General features: G+C 47.3%; 2 protein-coding genes across 2 annotated transcripts; one reads left to right on the forward strand and one right to left on the reverse strand.

Moving 5' to 3' along the window:
* Nucleotides 1-222: 222 nt before the first annotated feature.
* On the forward strand, nt 223-5,321 carry ugt5e1 (UDP glucuronosyltransferase 5 family, polypeptide E1). Its single transcript, XM_062999599.1, is given in 3 exon segments — nt 223-270; nt 1,341-1,934; nt 1,937-5,321. Coding segments are annotated over 2 exon segments (1,263 nt in total). The 5' UTR covers nt 223-270; the 3' UTR covers nt 2,606-5,321.
* A 3,116-nt stretch (nt 5,322-8,437) lies between these two features.
* On the reverse strand, nt 8,438-16,532 carry dedd (death effector domain containing). Its single transcript, XM_062998208.1, has 5 exons — nt 16,190-16,532; nt 11,247-11,774; nt 10,874-10,981; nt 10,642-10,788; nt 8,438-8,880 (listed from the first exon to the last, which is right to left on the reverse strand). The coding sequence occupies exons 2-5, from the start codon at nt 11,653-11,655 to the stop codon at nt 8,438-8,440; spliced, it is 1,107 nt and encodes a 368-aa protein (XP_062854278.1). The 5' UTR covers nt 11,656-11,774; nt 16,190-16,532.
* Between the last annotated feature and the right edge of the window lie 2,466 nt (nt 16,533-18,998).

Here is an 18,998-nt window from a genome sequence, read left to right on the forward strand (position 1 = left end):
CACACACACACACACACACACACACCCTTTCACATGTACCATTACGTTAGTCTGTACAAAGTGGCCAACGTTCAGGGTTTATCTTTTCACGGTCAAACAAGTGCATAATCACACACACACACACACACACACACACACACACACTCACACACACACACACTCACACACACACACACACTCTCTCTCTCTCTCTCTCTTTGTTTTTCATGAGAGCCTGAACGATCTCCAGCTCTGAGTGACGTGCAGTTTCAGCTTCGCTTCTAAACACAGGTGCGTTCGTTCACTTCTGATGATTTTATAAGATTAAAATGTATTTTTATTAAAATTAAACCTTCACGTGATGGTTTAGCTCCTCCGATCAGAAGCTGGAGGGTTTAAACTACAGTGTATGAGCTTCAGTTAGCATTATAACCTGATATCAACACATGGGCACCAACCACAAAGTTTCCACAGAGCTTCAGCAAGATGAATAATCTTTCGTATTAGTTTATTTAATTATTTATTAGTGTTAAAGTGGCGTGTCAGCCTTCAGGTAGAAGGTCATGAGCTCTCATGCTTATGAAACAAAGCTGCTCCTGTTCTCGAGGTAAATCTCTCTCCACGTGTGGACGACAGAATAATTGTGAGGGGATTTTAATATCGCACTGAGACCATCAGTACAAATACTAGATGGCCAAAAGTATTTGGACGCCTGACTATGAGCTTGTTGGACGTCCCAACTACAGCTGAACAACAGCCGCTCTTCTGAGAGGCTTCTCACAAGACTTTGAAGTGTGTCTGTGTGTGGGAATTTGTGCCATTCAGTTGAAATATGACTGTATTTGTATTTGTACGACTGGGCACTGACGCTCGGTTGATGTTCCGGTTCATCCCAGAGCTCTGTGCAGCAGTTTTTCTTCATGTCTCTATATTTAGAGAGCTCGCTCATGCTGGAACAGGAAAGGTCCTTCCCTAAACTGTTGCTCTCGTTGTGGTTCGGTGGAGTCCCAACACACCTTTAGAGACTGTATGAGCATCTCTGAAATCTCTGGAAGAGGTGCAGTGGTGGGTTAGTGGTTGAGGTTGCTGGTTGAAGCCCCATCACCACCAAGTTGTCACTGTTGGGCCCCTGAGCAAGGCCCCTAATTCTCAACTCCTTAAATTGTGTTCAGTCATACCAGCAGTTGTTTAGTATTCCTGTAGAAACTGACCTGACTTTGATGGTAGGCTACACGATGATTGAAATCAAGCCAGACCGCCGCTCTATACTGGTCAGGGTCGCGGTGGGTCTGATCTCTAGAGTTCATTCATGTCTGCTTTGGACATTCGGTCACTAACGTCCACCCCAACTCCATTTCCAGATGACGCTCCTGCACTGCGCCGTCCTCATCCCCGCCCTCCTGTGGATCCAGACATGCGCCGTCCGTGCCGGGAAGATCCTGGTCTATCCGGTGGACGGCAGCCACTGGGTGAACATGGACGCCGTCCTGCGTGAGCTCCACCGCCGGGGTCACGAACTGACTGTGGTGCGCTCCTCCAGCAGCTGGTACATTCCAGAACGTGCTCCTCACTACACGTCTTTAACCGTGCACCTCGCTCAGTCCAGTCACCTGGAGAAACCGGACCTGATGGCGGCCTTTCTGAAGAGGAACGTGGACCTCCGCAGGGGTGGAGGATCTATCTTCTCCTTCGTGGCTCTGCAACAGGAAATGATCGATCTGCTGGCAGAGGAACACCAAATGAGCGCCGAGATGGTGAGGAACGTCCTGAAGGACGAGAGGCGGCTGGAGGAGCTTCGAGAGGCCGAATATGATCTGATCCTGACTGACCCCGGGTTCGGAGGCGGGGTCATCCTGGGGGCGTACCTGCGCCTACCGATGGTCTTCAACGTTCGCTGGATAACGAGCAACGAAGGACACCAAGCAATCGTGCCCTCGCCTCTTTCGTACATCCCGGTGATCCAGGAACCCTCCTGGAAAGCTTGGGACCCGACCTGTCCGAGGTCTTCGCGTCTGCGTTTGCGCGTCTGCCTCAGAAGGTCGTGTGGCGACAGAAAGGAACCAAACCGTCCACGCTGGGCAACAACACTCTCATCTTAGACTGGCTGCCACAGAACGACCTCCTGGGCCACCCGAAGACCAGAGCTTTCATAACGCACGGAGGAACCAACGGCATCTACGAGGCGGTTTATCACGGAGTCCCGATGCTGGGGATCCCGCTGATCTTCGATCAGTTCGACAACATGGTGCGCTTGAAGGAACGAGGCGTGGCCAAAGTTCTGGACGTCACGGCGCTGGACGTGGACGCCCTGACCCGAGCCCTGCTGGACATTCTGGACGACACGCGACAGTACAGGCGGAACGTCCAGAGATTATCCCAGCTCCATCGGGACACGCCAATGAAACCGATGGACAGCGCCATCTTCTGGCTGGAGTTCGTCATGAGGCACAAGGGCGCGGCGCATTTGCGTACGGAGTCCTACAGGATGCCGTGGTACGCTTACCACAGCGTGGACGTGTTAGCACTGTTGCTCGGCATGTTTATATCCCTGTTTGTGCTTTTTGGTCTCATCTTAAAGTTTCTCTTCAGTCTATTGACAAAAGGAAGAAAAGTCGAGCGACGTTGAGGGTTAATAAGAGTCGGAACGTCAACAAACCTTCATGTAACTTCATTGATGATGCTCAGAGATCCCAGGGATGAAGACAGAAGGTTATTAAGTGATAAGCACTTTTACAATCGATCGAACAGAGAAGCATCCCGATGGTCCTGATGTTTTTTTGTTGGAGATTAATTCCTCTCACAAGCAAATCTATACATCTCACTGCTTTAAACACCAATGTTCTCAAAAGACATTGGCCAACTGTGTCACAACAAGCAGGTTTTGGTTAACTAATGAGTGGTGGTTCCAAAAGAAGTCAACTCCCAAATTTATGGGTTGTTACTCTGTGTTGTTAGTTTTTCATTTTGTCATTGTTAATCAAGTCAGACATGAACGTAGACCTTTAAGAGACATTTATGCCTCGGAAACTCCTGATTTCTGCAAATAAAAAACACTGATTCAGATGTATGATTGCCGATTGCTGATGCTGAAAATTGTCTAGTTAATGTCAACTAAAAACCACAAAAGTACGACGGCAAAAAATATGTATTTTTAAGTTTTGATTTGGAGATTGAAGTGGAAATATTCTGGCCACAGTGACCTCCTGGTGTTAAAATGAGGGATGTTCATGATGTGGTAAATCCTCGATGTCCTGCACATCAGCACCAGCGTGTTATTAGCATCAGGACGCTGAAACGGCTTTGTAATAAACTGTTTATGTAGAAGAACGTCGCCACCGGTGCACTCGGCGTCTGCGCCGTCGCCGGTACTTCCACCGAGCCTTATGGACTCTTACGATAAACTAGAGCCGTACGGCATCGCTATAAATGGTTGCATTGACGGGTTTAGTCGTCGTGTCATGTGGATGGAAGCGAACAATACAAACAACCACCCAAAAATAATCACGGGTTACTGGATAACCACAGTAACGCACAGTGGAGGCCGATCCAGGTACTGAAACCCGAGCTTCTCTGAACTGACGAGCCTCTTTAACTAGAATACTTCCACTTTATTCTCCTAATTAAAACCTAAATATTTTTTACAGTGGCACTAATCCGCCGTCGTACAAAACAAGGCTTGATATTTAAAAAAAAAACATGAGTGACACCATGTTCAAGTGTTGAATCACCATGGACTTTAATTTGTACAATTTCAATCATTTAGGGACATAAAGGTACTATTAAAATACAATCCTAATACAGCGGTACCTTGAAACTCGACCTCAGTCGGTTCTGGGAGTGGGGTTGAGTTTTAAAGATGTTGAGTTTCAAGGTATTTTTTCCCATAAGGATGTTTGGGAAACCTGTTAATGCGTTCCATGGTCCCGTGGACTTACATATACACTGGTACCAACGTGCATGTGAGAACTTGTTTGACTCACGTAGACCACAAAGGGGTGAGCGATGTAAACAAAGGGGTGAGCGATGTAAACAAAGGGGTGAGCGATGTAAACAAAGTGGTGAGCGATGTAAACAAAGGGGTGAGCGATGTAAACAAAGGGGTGAGCGATGTAAACAAAGGGGTGAGCGATGTAAACAAAGTGGTGAGCGATGTAAACAAAGGGGTGAGCGATGTAAACAAAGGGGTGAGCGATGTAAACAAAGGGGTGAGCGATGTAAACAAAGTGGTGAGCGATGTAAACAAAGGGGTGAGCGATGTAAACAAAGGGGTGAGCGATGTAAACAAAGTGGTGAGCGATGTAAACAAAGGGGTGAGCGATGTAAACAAAGTGGTGAGCGATGTAAACAAAGGGGTGAGCGATGTAAACAAAGGGGTGAGCGATGTAAACAAAGGGGTGAGCGATGTAAACAAAGGGGTGAGCGATGTAAACAAAGTGGTGAGCGATGTAAACAAAGGGGTGAGCGATGTAAACAAAGGGGTGAGCGATGTAAACAAAGGGGTGAGCGATGTAAACAAAGTGGTGAGCGATGTAAACAAAGGGGTGAGCGATGTAAACAAAGGGGTGAGCGATGTAAACAAAGTGGTGAGCGATGTAAACAAAGGGGTGAGCGATGTAAACAAAGGGGTGAGCGATGTAAACAAAGTGGTGAGCGATGTAAACAAAGGGGTGAGCGATGTAAACAAAGGGGTGAGCGATGTAAACAAAGTGGTGAGCGATGTAAACAAAGGGGTGAGCGATGTAAACAAAGGGGTGAGCGATGTAAACAAAGTGGTGAGCGATGTAAACAAAGGGGTGAGCGATGTAAACAAAGGGGTGAGCATTAGGGCGCATTCACATGAGAAGCGTTTTGCGCTTTGAGCGCCGTGGCACGCACAAAAATCGCAAACCCAACACGTGTGAACGCATCCTAACTGAACTCGCTACGGAATACGGTATTCCAAGATCTCCATGATTAAGAAGCATAATGAAACAATAAAGAAGTAAAGCTAAAGTGCAGCTTTTATTGTATTTCAGTGTGTTTATATAATATTTGTGTTATTTTCAGTGTATAAGAGTCAAACAGCCTCATTATTTTACATTGGACTAAAATATCTGCAGCTCCACCGGACCATGGACGCATTAACAGGTTTCACAAACATCCGTATGGGGAGAAAATACCTTGAAACTCAACGTCTTTTAAACTTGACGCCACTCCCAGAACCAACTAACGTCGAGTTTCAAGGTACGGCTGTATTATAGTCTACTGTAAAATAATGGGGTGTTTTTAAAGATCCCTCGTACAAACTGCAACGAAATTGAACATTAAAGAATAAATGTAAAATAAAAACACTCAAGTTCTCAGGTTTTATTGAACTGTTTTATTTATTTGTACACTGAATTATTCAGTCCACTATTCCGCACGTCGGCGCATCGACAAACACAATCTCTGCTGCGGGAAACGGAAACCAAAAGTCTTAGAAATGAAATTCTAAACGACGCAGCACTTTATTCCTCCTACGTGTTGGAATGAACGTCAGGAAGTGAAACACTCCATATTAAAAATAATAATAATAATAAAGTTTGTGTCGCTGATCTGAGAACGGAGGGGGGGGGGATTGTAACACCACCGAGCTTGGCTCGTTCACCTTCCGTGAGCATTTGCCAACATTTACCGTATTCAATATAATAATTTATCGTCTCCAATATCGGGGCGTGCGGTACGACCGATTACCGTCGCGCGCCTCTCTGGCGGGGACGCCTGCGTCGTGGACATGCAGGACCGACAGAACATACAGCCTATATAATAGATACCCGGATTTGTAACGTCGTTTCATTCCGATAGGAAAACCGTACAAACGAATCCTTCTCACAATCAGTCGTTGAACGCGTCCTTCCCTAAACTGATTAGTCCTTTCTGTAGTAAAGCAGAACAGTAATGAAGAGGAAGGTCTGGGACGCCGTTTGGTCTTTAAGAGCCGTTTTGAAACACGAAGCACTCGGTCGAGCTTCCTTGTGTTCTGGAAGTTTTCCACAAGGGGGCGCCAGAATCCGGAACGGTTCAGCCACGCACACGATGTTCGCTCACCGCTTCTTTTCACCTACCAGAGACGTCGTCTCACACAGAGCTGCACTACTATCTGTGAATCGACCATCACTCATTAGGAGTCTGTTCGACCATCCCCTCCCTCAGACACAGCCCTCAGCCCTCGTGGGCGCCCACCTGGGGATCCCTGATTGCAGCTGAGGTGTGTGTATTGCTTCTCACGCCTCCTCCGACCCACGTGCAGCCCTAGCGGACCCCTTCTTTTCACCTCTATCTGCTAAACGGGGTCCTTACACAGCGTTTGAAGACCCCACCCATATAGTCCGGTCATCCCACCTTAGCAGAACCATGTCTGCCCGCTATATGGCACCCAGCTGACCGGTGGCAGCGCTGAGGAGTTCAGAATCTCAGCGCTGCTGTGCTAGCTGAACATATTACATTTTCATGTTTCGGGGTGGCAGCGTGTCCGGTTTCCCCAAAATCACTGGACGCCCATCCATCACGGGGCCTCGGCCATCGTCCTCCCTCCCTCAGACACAGCCGATTATGTCTGTATTTAGACTGATAGCGTGTGGTTTGAGACACAGCGCTTCAGCTTTTCGACTGAAGCAGCACCTCTCTTTCTTTTTGTGCGGCGCCTAATACATATCGTACCCAAATATTGAATCATGACACTTACTTAGCGGTTTGAAATGATTTGTAGTCTCATACCTTATATGGAACTATACTTTGTATGGAACTATACCTTGTATGGAGCCATACCTTATAGGGACCAATACCTTATATGGAACCATGCCTTATATGTAACCACGCCTTATATGTAATCACGCCTTATATGGACCCACGCCTTATATGGACCCACACCTTATATGGAACCATACCTTATAGGGAACTATACCTTATAGGGACCAATACCTTATATGGAACCATGCCTTATATGCAACCACGCCTTATATGTAATTACGCCTTATATGGACCCACGCCTTATATGGACCCACACCTTATATGGAACCATACCTTATAGGGAACTATACCTTGTATGGAACCATACCTTATATGGAGCCATACCTTATATGGAACCACGCCTTATATGGAACCCTACTTTATATGGATCCATACCTTGTATGGAACCACACCATATATGGAACCACGCCTTATATGGAACCATACCTTGTATGGAACCATGCCTTGTATGGAACCACACCTTATATGGACCCACACCTTATATGGAACCATACCTTATAGGGAACTATACCTTGTATGGAACCATACCTTATATGGAGCCATACCTTATATGGAACCACGCCTTATATGGAACCCTACTTTATATGGATCCATACTTTGTATGGAACCACACCATATATGGAACCATACCTTGTATGGAACCACACCATATATGGAACCACGCCTTATATGGAACCATGCCTTGTATGGAACCACACCTTATATGGATATGAATCATGACTTACTTAGCAGTTAGAAATGATTTGTAGTTTCAATCAGGCTCCTTTACATTTATTTACTTATTTATTTATTTATTTGGATCCAATTCCCGACTGTAACTCGCACCCGCAGCCAGATGTCTAGGCTGTATGGACAGGAAGAGGGCGGGTTAAATACCATCCAGCCCTAACAAAAAACATTTGCTGAGCTAACTAGTGAGCTAGGTGATGCTGGCACGATGGCAGGATTAAGATTTCATATAATCGGGTTACGACTAGGTGGGCGCCCACGAGGGCTGAGGGCTGTGTCTGAGGAAGGGAGCGGTCGAACAGACTCCTCATTGCTCTGGCTGGTCCAGGCACCCGCACGAGAGATGGTCGATTCCCTAGCAGTGCTATCAAGCGGTGGGCGTCTACACACAGACATGATTGGCTATACATCTGAGGGGGTTGCCCTGTGATTCTGAGGAAGCTGGACCCATCGTGACCCTGACCAGGATAAACAAAATGACCAAGATACTTCAGCGCTACACATCTATCTTAGTAAGGAACTTGATTATTAATAAGTAACTAGTCGCTGCCGCTTCTTATCACCTGCCAGTGTTGGCTCCTCCCCCTTCTCCCGCCACCACACACACTCTCACACAGCGAGAACAGACGCCGTTCGACCGTCCCTCCCTTAAACACGGCCGATGGCTGAGATTCGAACCCCGTGAGTTTGAACCGTGTTAGCTACGTTAGCATCATCGCTCAGACGCACGTCCTGACCGAACAACTACAAACAGTGTATGAAAAACATCATGTGCGTTTTGTTTGTGGCCGAACACTTCCTTTAAACGCTGGCACTGCTAGCAAAGCTTTCACCGCCGCGCCCATTCCTGCTAATAACTTACTTTAATACTTCATTGTACTACCCACCCCCCATCCAACCCCCCCAACTGGTAATCTGTCCATCAGGTCCCGGCAGCCACACCCCGAGCACACCACCGCTATCAGTGTATTACACCTGTCCCTGCCACCTGGCTCGCCGACCCCGCCCCGGACCCCGCCCCTCCCGTCGTGCCGCCGCCGCTGTTCATCAGGTTGGTGAGGAGCTTCCTGCGTCCGGCCTGATAGTCCTCCTCGTCCACGTTGACCAGCAGCTTGATGGCCTCGTGTCCCACGGCCTGCTTGAGCGAGTCGGTGATGAAGACGCCCTTCAGCGCCTCCAGCAGGGAGCCGTTGATGTAGTCGCGCCAGAAGGCGTCCAGGTAGGTCAGCTCGGAGAACTTGATGTCGCAGATGATGGAGCCGAGGTCGCGCGACTTCAGGATGGTGTTGGCCTGGTTGAAGCGCTCGAACTGGCGCTCCAGCACCTCCTGCCGGTTGGAGAAGACGTTTCCCTGCAGGGCCGAGTCGTGCTGGCAGTACTCCGCTCGCACCCGCAGCCGGATGTCTGGGACACACGGGGAGGAGGAGGGGGGGTTAAACACCATCGAACGCTAACAAGAAACATTTGCTAAGCTAACTAGTGCCAGTATTGACCAATCAGAATTAAGATTTAATATAATCGTGTTAACCCGGGTGGAGCAACCACACAAACCCACCACCACTGGGATCCAGGGTTGAAACCCCTAGCAGTGCTATCACCCGGTAGGCATCTACATACAGACATGATTGGCTTAATGTCCCAGGGGGTTGGGCTCCTGGGTCACTTCATCGTAACTAGAGTAACTTAGTACTACAGGTGCAAAGCTCACTTATTCCTTTGTGAGGTCAATCATTAAAAGAAAAAAAACCTTTATTGTCACGGTACAATGAAATGTACCTCCATACCTTATATGGAGTCATACCCTGTATGGAGTCATACCTTGTATGGAGTCATACCTTGTATGGAACCATACCTCATATGGAACCATACCTCATATGGAACCATACCTCGTATGGAACCATACCTCGTATGGAGTCATACCTCGTATGGAGTCATACCCTGTATGGAACCATACCTTATATGGAGTCATACCTCATATGGAACCATACCTCGTATGGAGTCATACCTCGTATGGAGTCATACCCTGTATGGAACCATACCTTATATGGAGTCATACCTCATATGGAACCATACCTCGTATGGAGTCATACCTTGTATGGAGTCATACCTTGTGTGGAACCATACCCTGTATGGAACCATACCCTGTATGGAGTCATACCCTGTATGGAACCATACCTTGTATGGAACCATACCTTGTATGGAGTCATACCTTGTATGGAGTCATACCTTGTATGGAACCATACCTTTTATGGAACCATACCTTATATGGAGTCATACCTCATATGGAACCATACCCTGTATGGAACCATACCCTGTATGGAACCATACCTTGTATGGAACCATACCTTGTATGGAGTCATACCCTGTATGGAGTCATACCCTGTATGGAACCATACCCTGTATGGAACCATACCTTGTATGGAACCATACCTTGTATGGAGTCATACCCTGTATGGAACCATACCTTGAATGGAACCATACCTTATATGGAGTCATACCTAGTATGGAACCATACCTTATATGGAGCCATACCTTATATGGAGTCATACCCTATATGGAGTCATACCTTGTATGGAGTCATACCTTATATAGAGTCATACCTAGTATGGAACCATACCTTATATGGAGCCATACCCTATATGGAGTCATACCCTATATGGAGTCATACCTTGTATGGAGTCATACCTTGTATGGAGTCATACCTAGTATGGAACCATACCTTATATGGAGCCATACCTTATATGGAGTCATACCCTATATGGAGTCATACCTTGTATGGAGTCATACCTTAAATGAAGTCATACCTTAAATGGAACCACACCTTGTATGGAACCATACTTTATATGGAACCATACTTTATATGAAACCATACCTTTTATGGAAACATACCTTATATGGAACCATATCTAATATGGAACCATATCTAATATGGAAACATACTTCATAAGAAACCATACCTTTTATGGAACTATACCTTATATGGAACCATGCTTTATATGGAACCAATTCTTATATGGAACCAATACTTATATGGAACCATACCTTATATGGAACCAGGGGACGATTACTTTTTCCACCAGAGTAATATAGGTGTTGCGGAACCATTTTACTCTGATAAATATTCGATCAGAAATCACAGTATGGTAGGTTTGGTATGGTACGTACCACACGTCTGCTTCTCTCGACAATCCGCTGTACTGTGGGCTCTCTTCCTCTTCCTGTTCGGAGTGGGCGGGGCCGGTTTGGGGCGGGGCGGACACACCTGAGGCTCGGGCGTGGGACAGCAGATGACCGGCTGGGGTCCTGCTGGTCCTGTGGACGTACACAGATCTGTCAGTGTGTGTTTGTAGTCACTTTATCTGAGGTTTATTACGCACACACACACACACACACATACCTGGGCGTCTGTGGGGGGTGAGGGGCAGGGTGTCCGTCCTGCTTCCTCTGGGGATGATGTAGCGCACCGACGTCTCCTCTAAATACTGATCCACCGGGTCCGGACACACTGCCAATCACACAAACATCAAAGAGATAAAATGAATCGGATCCTTAATCAGAATCAAAATCCGATTCTTCTGTTCCGGGCTCAGTGACGCTGGTCATCAGAAGGTCGTAGGTTCAATACCCACCACCATGAATTCTGAGCAAGACCCCTCAAGTACTCGTATTGTATTGCCATAAATGTTTAATATTTTGGAAATCGTAGCTCAGTGGCACTGGCAATCATAAGGTTGCTGGTTCAAGCCCCACTGTTGGACCTCTGAGCTCACCTGTCTGTCGTTTTCGCAGCGTGACGTAAGGCAGCAGGTCGTGGCGGGTGATGATGCGCAGCAGCTGCAGGATGTAGCGGAAGTTGGTCTCGCTGCAGCGCCCCTGTCTCTCCAGCGCCAGGAAGAAGTCGCGCCCGTTGCGTATGCCGCCCCTCTCGTACTCGTCGATGATGTCCACGAACAGGAAGGACAGGACGCGCACGTCGTGGTGCGTGAGGTGCGCGCCCACGATGTCGAACATGCGGTGCAGCGGATACAGTCCGTACGCGTTGTCCACCGCCTCCTCCGGCCAGGCGTGCCCCGAGCGCCCCCCCGCGCGAGGGGTCGAGGGGCCTGAGCGCGGGCTCGAATTCTTCCAGGATGAGATCTGTGGGGTGTGGGTGGCATGTCTGCGCCGCTGTGATGTCATCACTCTGCGCCACGCTGGTGGAGACAGGATGGCGGGATTTCCTGTCACGGTGAGGTGAAGCTGGAAATCAGGAATGGGTTGTGAAGACGCCGCGCCCGACTCTCGCCTCCAGCTTTACCCTGCCGGTAAAAACACAGACAATAAGGCGTCAGTGCGAAGTTGGTCAGTATCAGTATAGAGCTGGTCAGTATCAGTACAGAGCCGGTCAGCGTCAGTACAGAGACAGTCAGTATCAGTACAGAGACGAACAGCGTCAGTACAGAGCCGGTCAGTATCAGTACAGAGCCGGTCAGTATCAGTACAGAGCCGGTCAGCGTCAGTACAGAGACGAACAGCGTCAGTACAGAGCCGGTCAGTGTCAGTACAGAGCCGGTCAGTATCAGTACAGAGACAGTCAGTATCAGTACAGAGCCGGTCAGTATCAGTACAGAGCCGGTCAGTATCAGTACAGAGCCGGTCAGTGTCAGTACAGAGACGAACAGCGTCAGTACAGAGCCGGTCATTATCAGTACAGAGCCGGTCATTATCAGTACAGAGCCGGTCAGTGTGTATCAGTACAGAGCCGGTCAGCATCAGTACAGAGACAGTCAGCATCAGTACAGAGACAGTCAGTATCAGTACAGAGACGAACAGCGTCAGTACAGAGCCGGTCAGTATCAGTACAGAGCCGGTCAGTATCAGTACAGAGCCGGTCAGCATCAGTACAGAGACAGTCAGTATCAGTACAGAGACGAACAGCGTCAGTACAGAGCCGGTCAGTATCAGTACAGAGCCGGTCAGTATCAGTACAGAGCCGGTCAGCGTCAGTACAGAGACGAACAGCGTCAGTACAGAGCCGGTCAGTGTCAGTACAGAGCCGGTCAGTATCAGTACAGAGACGAACAGCGTCAGTACAGAGCCGGTCAGTATCAGTACAGAGCCGGTCAGTATCAGTACAGAGCCGGTCAGCGTCAGTACAGAGACGAACAGCGTCAGTACAGAGCCGGTCAGTGTCAGTACAGAGCCGGTCAGTATCAGTACAGAGACAGTCAGTATCAGTACAGAGCCGGTCAGTATCAGTACAGAGCCGGTCAGTATCAGTACAGAGCCGGTCAGTGTCAGTACAGAGACGAACAGCGTCAGTACAGAGCCGGTCATTATCAGTACAGAGCCGGTCAGTGTGTATCAGTACAGAGCCGGTCAGCATCAGTACAGAGCCGGTCAGCATCAGTACAGAGACAGTCAGCATCAGTACAGAGCCGGTCAGTATCAGTACAGAGCCGGTCAGTATCAGTACAGAGCCGGTCAGCGTCAGTACAGAGACGAACAGCGTCAGTACAGAGCCGGTCAGTATCAGTACAGAGACAGTCAGTATCAGTACAGAGCCGGTCAGTATCAGTACAGAGCCGGTCAGTATCAGTACAGAGCCGGTCAGTATCAGTACAGAGACGAACAGCGTCAGTACAGAGCCGGTCAGTATCAGTACAGAGACAGTCAGTATCAGTACAGAGCCGGTCAGTATCAGTACAGAGCCGGTCAGTATCAGTACAGAGCCGGTCAGTATCAGTACAGAGCCGGTCAGTGTCAGTACAGAGACGAACAGCGTCAGTACAGAGCCGGTCATTATCAGTACAGAGCCGGTCAGTGTGTATCAGTACAGAGCCGGTCAGCATCAGTACAGAGACAGTCAGCATCAGTACAGAGCCGGTCAGTATCAGTACAGAGACGAACAGCGTCAGTACAGAGCCGGTCAGTATCAGTACAGAGCCGGTCAGCGTCAGTACAGAGACGAACAGCGTCAGTACAGAGCCGGTCAGTATCAGTACAGAGACAGTCAGTATCAGTACAGAGCCGGTCAGTATCAGTACAGAGCCGGTCAGTATCAGTACAGAGCCGGTCAGTATCAGTACAGAGCCGGTCAGTATCAGTACAGAGACGAACAGCGTCAGTACAGAGCCGGTCAGTATCAGTACAGAGACAGTCAGTATCAGTACAGAGCCGGTCAGTATCAGTACAGAGCCGGTCAGTATCAGTACAGAGCCGGTCAGTATCAGTACAGAGCCGGTCAGTGTCAGTACAGAGACGAACAGCGTCAGTACAGAGCCGGTCATTATCAGTACAGAGCCGGTCAGTGTGTATCAGTACAGAGCCGGTCAGCATCAGTACAGAGACAGTCAGCATCAGTACAGAGCCGGTCAGTATCAGTACAGAGACGAACAGCGTCAGTACAGAGCCGGTCAGTATCAGTACAGAGCCGGTCAGCATCAGTACAGAGACAGTCAGTATCAGTACAGAGACGGTCAGCGTCAGTACAGAGCCGGTCAGCATCAGTACAGAGCCGGTCAGTATCAGTACAGAGACGGCCAGCGTCAGTACAGAGCCGGTCAGCGTCAGTATGGAGACGAACAGCGTCAGTACAGAGCCGGTCAGTATCAGTACAGAGACAGTCAGTATCAGTACAGAGCCGGTCAGCGTCAGTACAGAGACAGTCAGTATCAGTACAGAGCCGGTCAGCGTCAGTATGGAGACGGTCAGTATCAGTACAGAGCCGGTCAGTATCAGTACAGAGCCGGTCAGCATCAGTACAGAGCCGGTCAGTATCAGTACAGAGCCGGTCAGCGTCAGTATGGAGACGGTCTGTGTACAGAGCCGGTCAGCGTCAGTATGGAGACGGTCAGTATCAGTACAGAGCCGGTCAGCGTCAGTATGGAGACGGTCAGTATCAGTACAGAGCCGGTCAGCGTCAGTACAGAGACAGTCAGTACCAGTACAGAGCCGGTCAGCGTCAGTATGGAGACGGTCAGTATCAGTACAGAGCCGGTCAGTACCAGTACAGAGACAGTCAGTACCAGTACAGAGACAGTCAGTACCAGTACAGAGCCGGTCAGCGTCAGTATGGAGACGGTCAGTATCAGTACAGAGCCGGTCAGCGTCAGTATGGAGACGGTCAGTATCAGTACAGAGCCGGTCAGCGTCAGTATGGAGACGGTCAGTATCAGTACAGAGCCGGTCAGCGTCAGTATGGAGACGGTCAGTATCAGTACAGAGCCGGTCAGCGTCAGTATGGAGACGGTCAGTATCAGTACAGAGCCGGTCAGTATCAGTACAGAGCCGGTCAGCGTCAGTACAGAGCCGGTCAGTATCAGTACAGAGCCGGTCAGCGTCAGTATGGAGACGGTCTGTGTACAGAGCCGATCAGCGTCAGTATGGAGACAGTCAGTATCAGTACAGAGCCGGTCAGCGTCAGTATGGAGACGGTCAGTATCAGTACAGAGCCGGTCAGCGTCAGTACAGAGACAGTCAGTACCAGTACAGAGCCGGTCAGCGTCAGTACAGAGACAGTCAGTACCAGTACAGAGCCGGTCAGTACCAGTACAGAGACAGTCAGTACCAGTACAGAGACAGTCAGTACCAGTACAGAGCCGGTCAGCGTCAGTATGGAGACGGTCAGTATCAGTACAGAGACAGTCAGTATCAGTACAGAGCCGGTCAGCGTCAGTATGGAGACGGTCAGTATCAGTACAGAGCCGGTCAGCGTCAGTATGGAGACGGTCAGTATCAGTACAGAGCCGGTCAGCGTCAGTACAGAGCCGGTCAGTATCAGTACAGAGACAGTCAGTATCAGTACAGAGCCGGTCAGCGTCAGTACAGAGCCGGTCAGTATCAGTACAGAGACAGTCAGTATCAGTACAGAGCCGGTCAGCGTCAGTACAGAGCCGGTCAGTATCAGTACAGAGCCGGTCAGCACAGAGACAGTCAGTATCAGTACAGAGCCGGTCAGCGTCAGTATGAAGACGGTCAGTATCAGTACAGGGGGCGGTCAATGTCAGTACGGAGCCGGTCAGCATCAGTACGGATTCCGTCAGCATCAGTTCGGACCCGGTTGGTGTCAGTACAGGGACGGTCAGCGGCAGAATGTAGCCGGTCAGCGTCTGTACAGGAGCAGGTCAGCGTCAGTACGGAGTCGATTGGCATGGTGATCCTGGGTATGTGGCGGCCAGCAGTGTGTGACTTCACATTTCCAGGTCTCATCAATAATAGAGATAAATCTCTACACACATTTCATTACCAGATCTTCCATGATCTACAAGCTCAGGTCCACACAACACAACTGGAACTCTAAGTTGTATTATTATTAGTGCTTTTTGGATCAAACCTTATTATTCATTCATTAAATGTATTTAACCAGGTAAGTCACATTATGATTAAAAATCTCTTTTACAAGTGAGCCCTGGCCAAGACAGCAGCATATAACACAAAATTACACAATCAGCAACATAGGAAGAATTTATACACATGTATACATTTAACAAGAACAAGCATATGTACATTTAATGAATAAAAATAACTGTTTAGCTGATTCTTCATTTTAATGATGGCTCAGAACATGTGTCACAATAAAATACATTCCAGACAGTCATGTAATGCAAAATATATATAAAAAATATGCTTTTATACACTAGATAAACATATAGATATTGTACTAGCAAGCTAATTAGTACGAATACTGTAAAGGTATTTTATTAAACCAACTGTAAGGCAATAAAATAATTACCTTTATTATAAGCCAGCCAATAGAGCCTCATTATATCATCCATATCTAGACATGACAAAACTTTCCTATATTAAATTATAAAATAAACGTGACTGTATGTGTGTGTGTTCATAGCTTGTACTGTAAAACAAAGCTGGCCGAGCTAACTGGCTAATGTTTTTATCCCAACAAATGCCAACTTATTCTATCAGAATCGACATAACACAGCGCCGGTCCGTTATAAATATCGCCTATTTTTGTCGGTGACTGAAACCAAGAAAATAAATCCGCAAACTAAAAGACTGTAACACTAACACACAACCAATGTAACAGCTAAGCTAAACTATGCTAAGCTAACCTATGCTATGCTATGATCAACCTGCTGGTGTTTGGCTGCAACGCGCATGCGCTACATGCATAGTGACAGTTCACTGGGCCGGTCAATTCCAGGAATGTCGGATTCGACTCCGAATCTGATTAATATTACTGAGTGACGGTAGAGGAGTCGGTTCAGAGTCAAATGCACACGTTTTCAGTCACGATTGTTGTAACCCTTACACAAGCACAAAAGTTTAATTTATTACTAAAAACAACTATAATTTTATGATTTTAATACTACATTTGTGCAACATAACAGCATACAGTCGTTAATTTTGAATTTTATGAATACAATATCTTAATATCAGCTCCAGTAACGAGTGGTGAAGCAGTCTATTATGCTTGCCTACGCCTGCTGAGATCCGGGTTCAAATCACAGAGGTGCTATCAACCAGCCAGGCACCTACAAAAACATGACCGGGTATGTCATGGGGTGGCCGAAGCCCTGCAATGCACAGGCGCCCTGTCCAATGTATTGTGCCTAGTGTTTCCCGGTGGAACCAAACCCCACCGCAACCCTGACCAGGATAAATCTGGTTATCCTGTGAGATCTAGTAGCTGGACATTACCTACAGATCCTTCAACTTATGTACGATGTGGGGTGGGTGAGCATTCCTTGTCATAATGATTTGGTCTTCATCAAAGTCACCCAGATCTGCGGCATTCAACACAAGAACTACGAGGAGCCGCCATTGGCTAAACGTTTGGTCTGTCTCTCACCCTCATCTGTTACCAAATAGGCACTGCCATGCATGTTGGGTGGGTGGTTTTAATGTTTTGGCCCAGTAGTGTATACCATGTGTCTATATAAAAGGGGTTTTAGAAATATTACTACACCAGTTTAACTGCAATATACACTATGTGGCCCAAAGTAAGTGGACTGGACACCCGATATTCCAAAAAAAAAATGCAGTAGATTGGCACCATAATAATTACTAAACAACAGTATATGCACACAAGTACACAAGCACCTCCCTCAGGCACAGACTACTGTGTGGGGGGCCTGTCTGGGTCGATAGCACTGCTTGGGATTCGAGGTCAAGAGCTCAAGATCTCATCTGTGATGGGCTAGCGAAATTAGACTGCTGCTAAGAAGAGTCATTATTGGATGAAGCAGTAGTAACAGTAATAATAATAGATTTGTTTTATGTTCATTTTATTACTTTAGGTTATTAATATATTATTATTTGTTGTATACTATTATTATATATTGTTGAATTGTCCCTGTCCATATCCTTATGGTTCTTTGAATTATGTGTCATTCAAACCTTACAATTATTTATTTATTTTAAGTTGTTTATAAACGTTTATAATATTTGGACGGAGCCAAGCAAAATTCGTAGTGTGGAATCGACTCCAACACATAGGAGTCGACTCTATTACACTAAAGCACAGATTTAAGGAATCGACTCATTTTGGAATCGACTCCCATTCCTAGTGAAGTTAGCATTAAGCTAGGCTACGGCGCTAGCAGTGATTCATCTCGATATCGCGAGTAAATACTCATAACTTCTTACCTATTGGAGTTCATTAATCAGCTCAGGATCGATCCGACGACACAAGTTGGCTCTCTATTAACGGACACTATGCAGACGTGAAATCTATAATCACCGCTTTTGTGAATTAAGCGTTTTACACAAACTACATAAAATCTCCATGTCTGCTGAGTCCAGGGAACATCCGGGGCTTTTCCAAACGCTGCCAATATCCGGGACCTTTTACAGGGATGATGGATTGAACAAGCGGCCATTGACGCAAAGTGTGTTTACAAGCACAAAATAATCAAATAATTGTGACAAAAACTGATTTAAAGCAAATAATTATTAGTATAGATTGTTTAGATATAAGTTTAGCAAGTAGTTAGTGTAACTTAATTTGTTCACTAATAAAACAACTTGATTAAAGATGCGCTAGTCAAAATAGTACAGTGCTCACTACTGCAAATTCTGCCTGGTTCACACTACACGAGTTTTGCCCTGATTTTCCCTCGCTGACTGATCACCACTAAATTTATCAGCTCCACTTAACATATAGAAGCACTTTGTAGTTCTTCAATTACTGACTGTAGTCCATCTGCTTCTCTACATGCTTTGTTAACCCTTTTCTTGCTGTTCTTCAATGGTCAGGACCCCCCACAGAGCAGGTATTATTTAGGTGGTGGATGATTCTCACCACTGCAGTGACACTGACATGGTGGTGGTGTGTTAGTGTGTGTTGTGCTGGTATGAGTGGATCAGACACAGCAGCGCTGCTGGAGTTTTTAAATACCTCACTGTCACTGCTGGACTGAGAATAGTCCACCAACCAAAAACATCCAGCCGACAGCGCCCCGTGGGCAGCGTCCTATGACCACTGATGAAGGTCTAGAAGATGAGCGACTCAAACAGCAGCAATAGATCAGCGATCGTCTCTGACTTTACATCTACAAGGTGGACCGACTAGGTAGGAGTGT

Source organism: Trichomycterus rosablanca, chromosome 7 (genome assembly GCF_030014385.1).
Source record: "Trichomycterus rosablanca isolate fTriRos1 chromosome 7, fTriRos1.hap1, whole genome shotgun sequence".
NCBI classification, from domain to species: domain Eukaryota; kingdom Metazoa; phylum Chordata; class Actinopteri; order Siluriformes; family Trichomycteridae; genus Trichomycterus; species Trichomycterus rosablanca.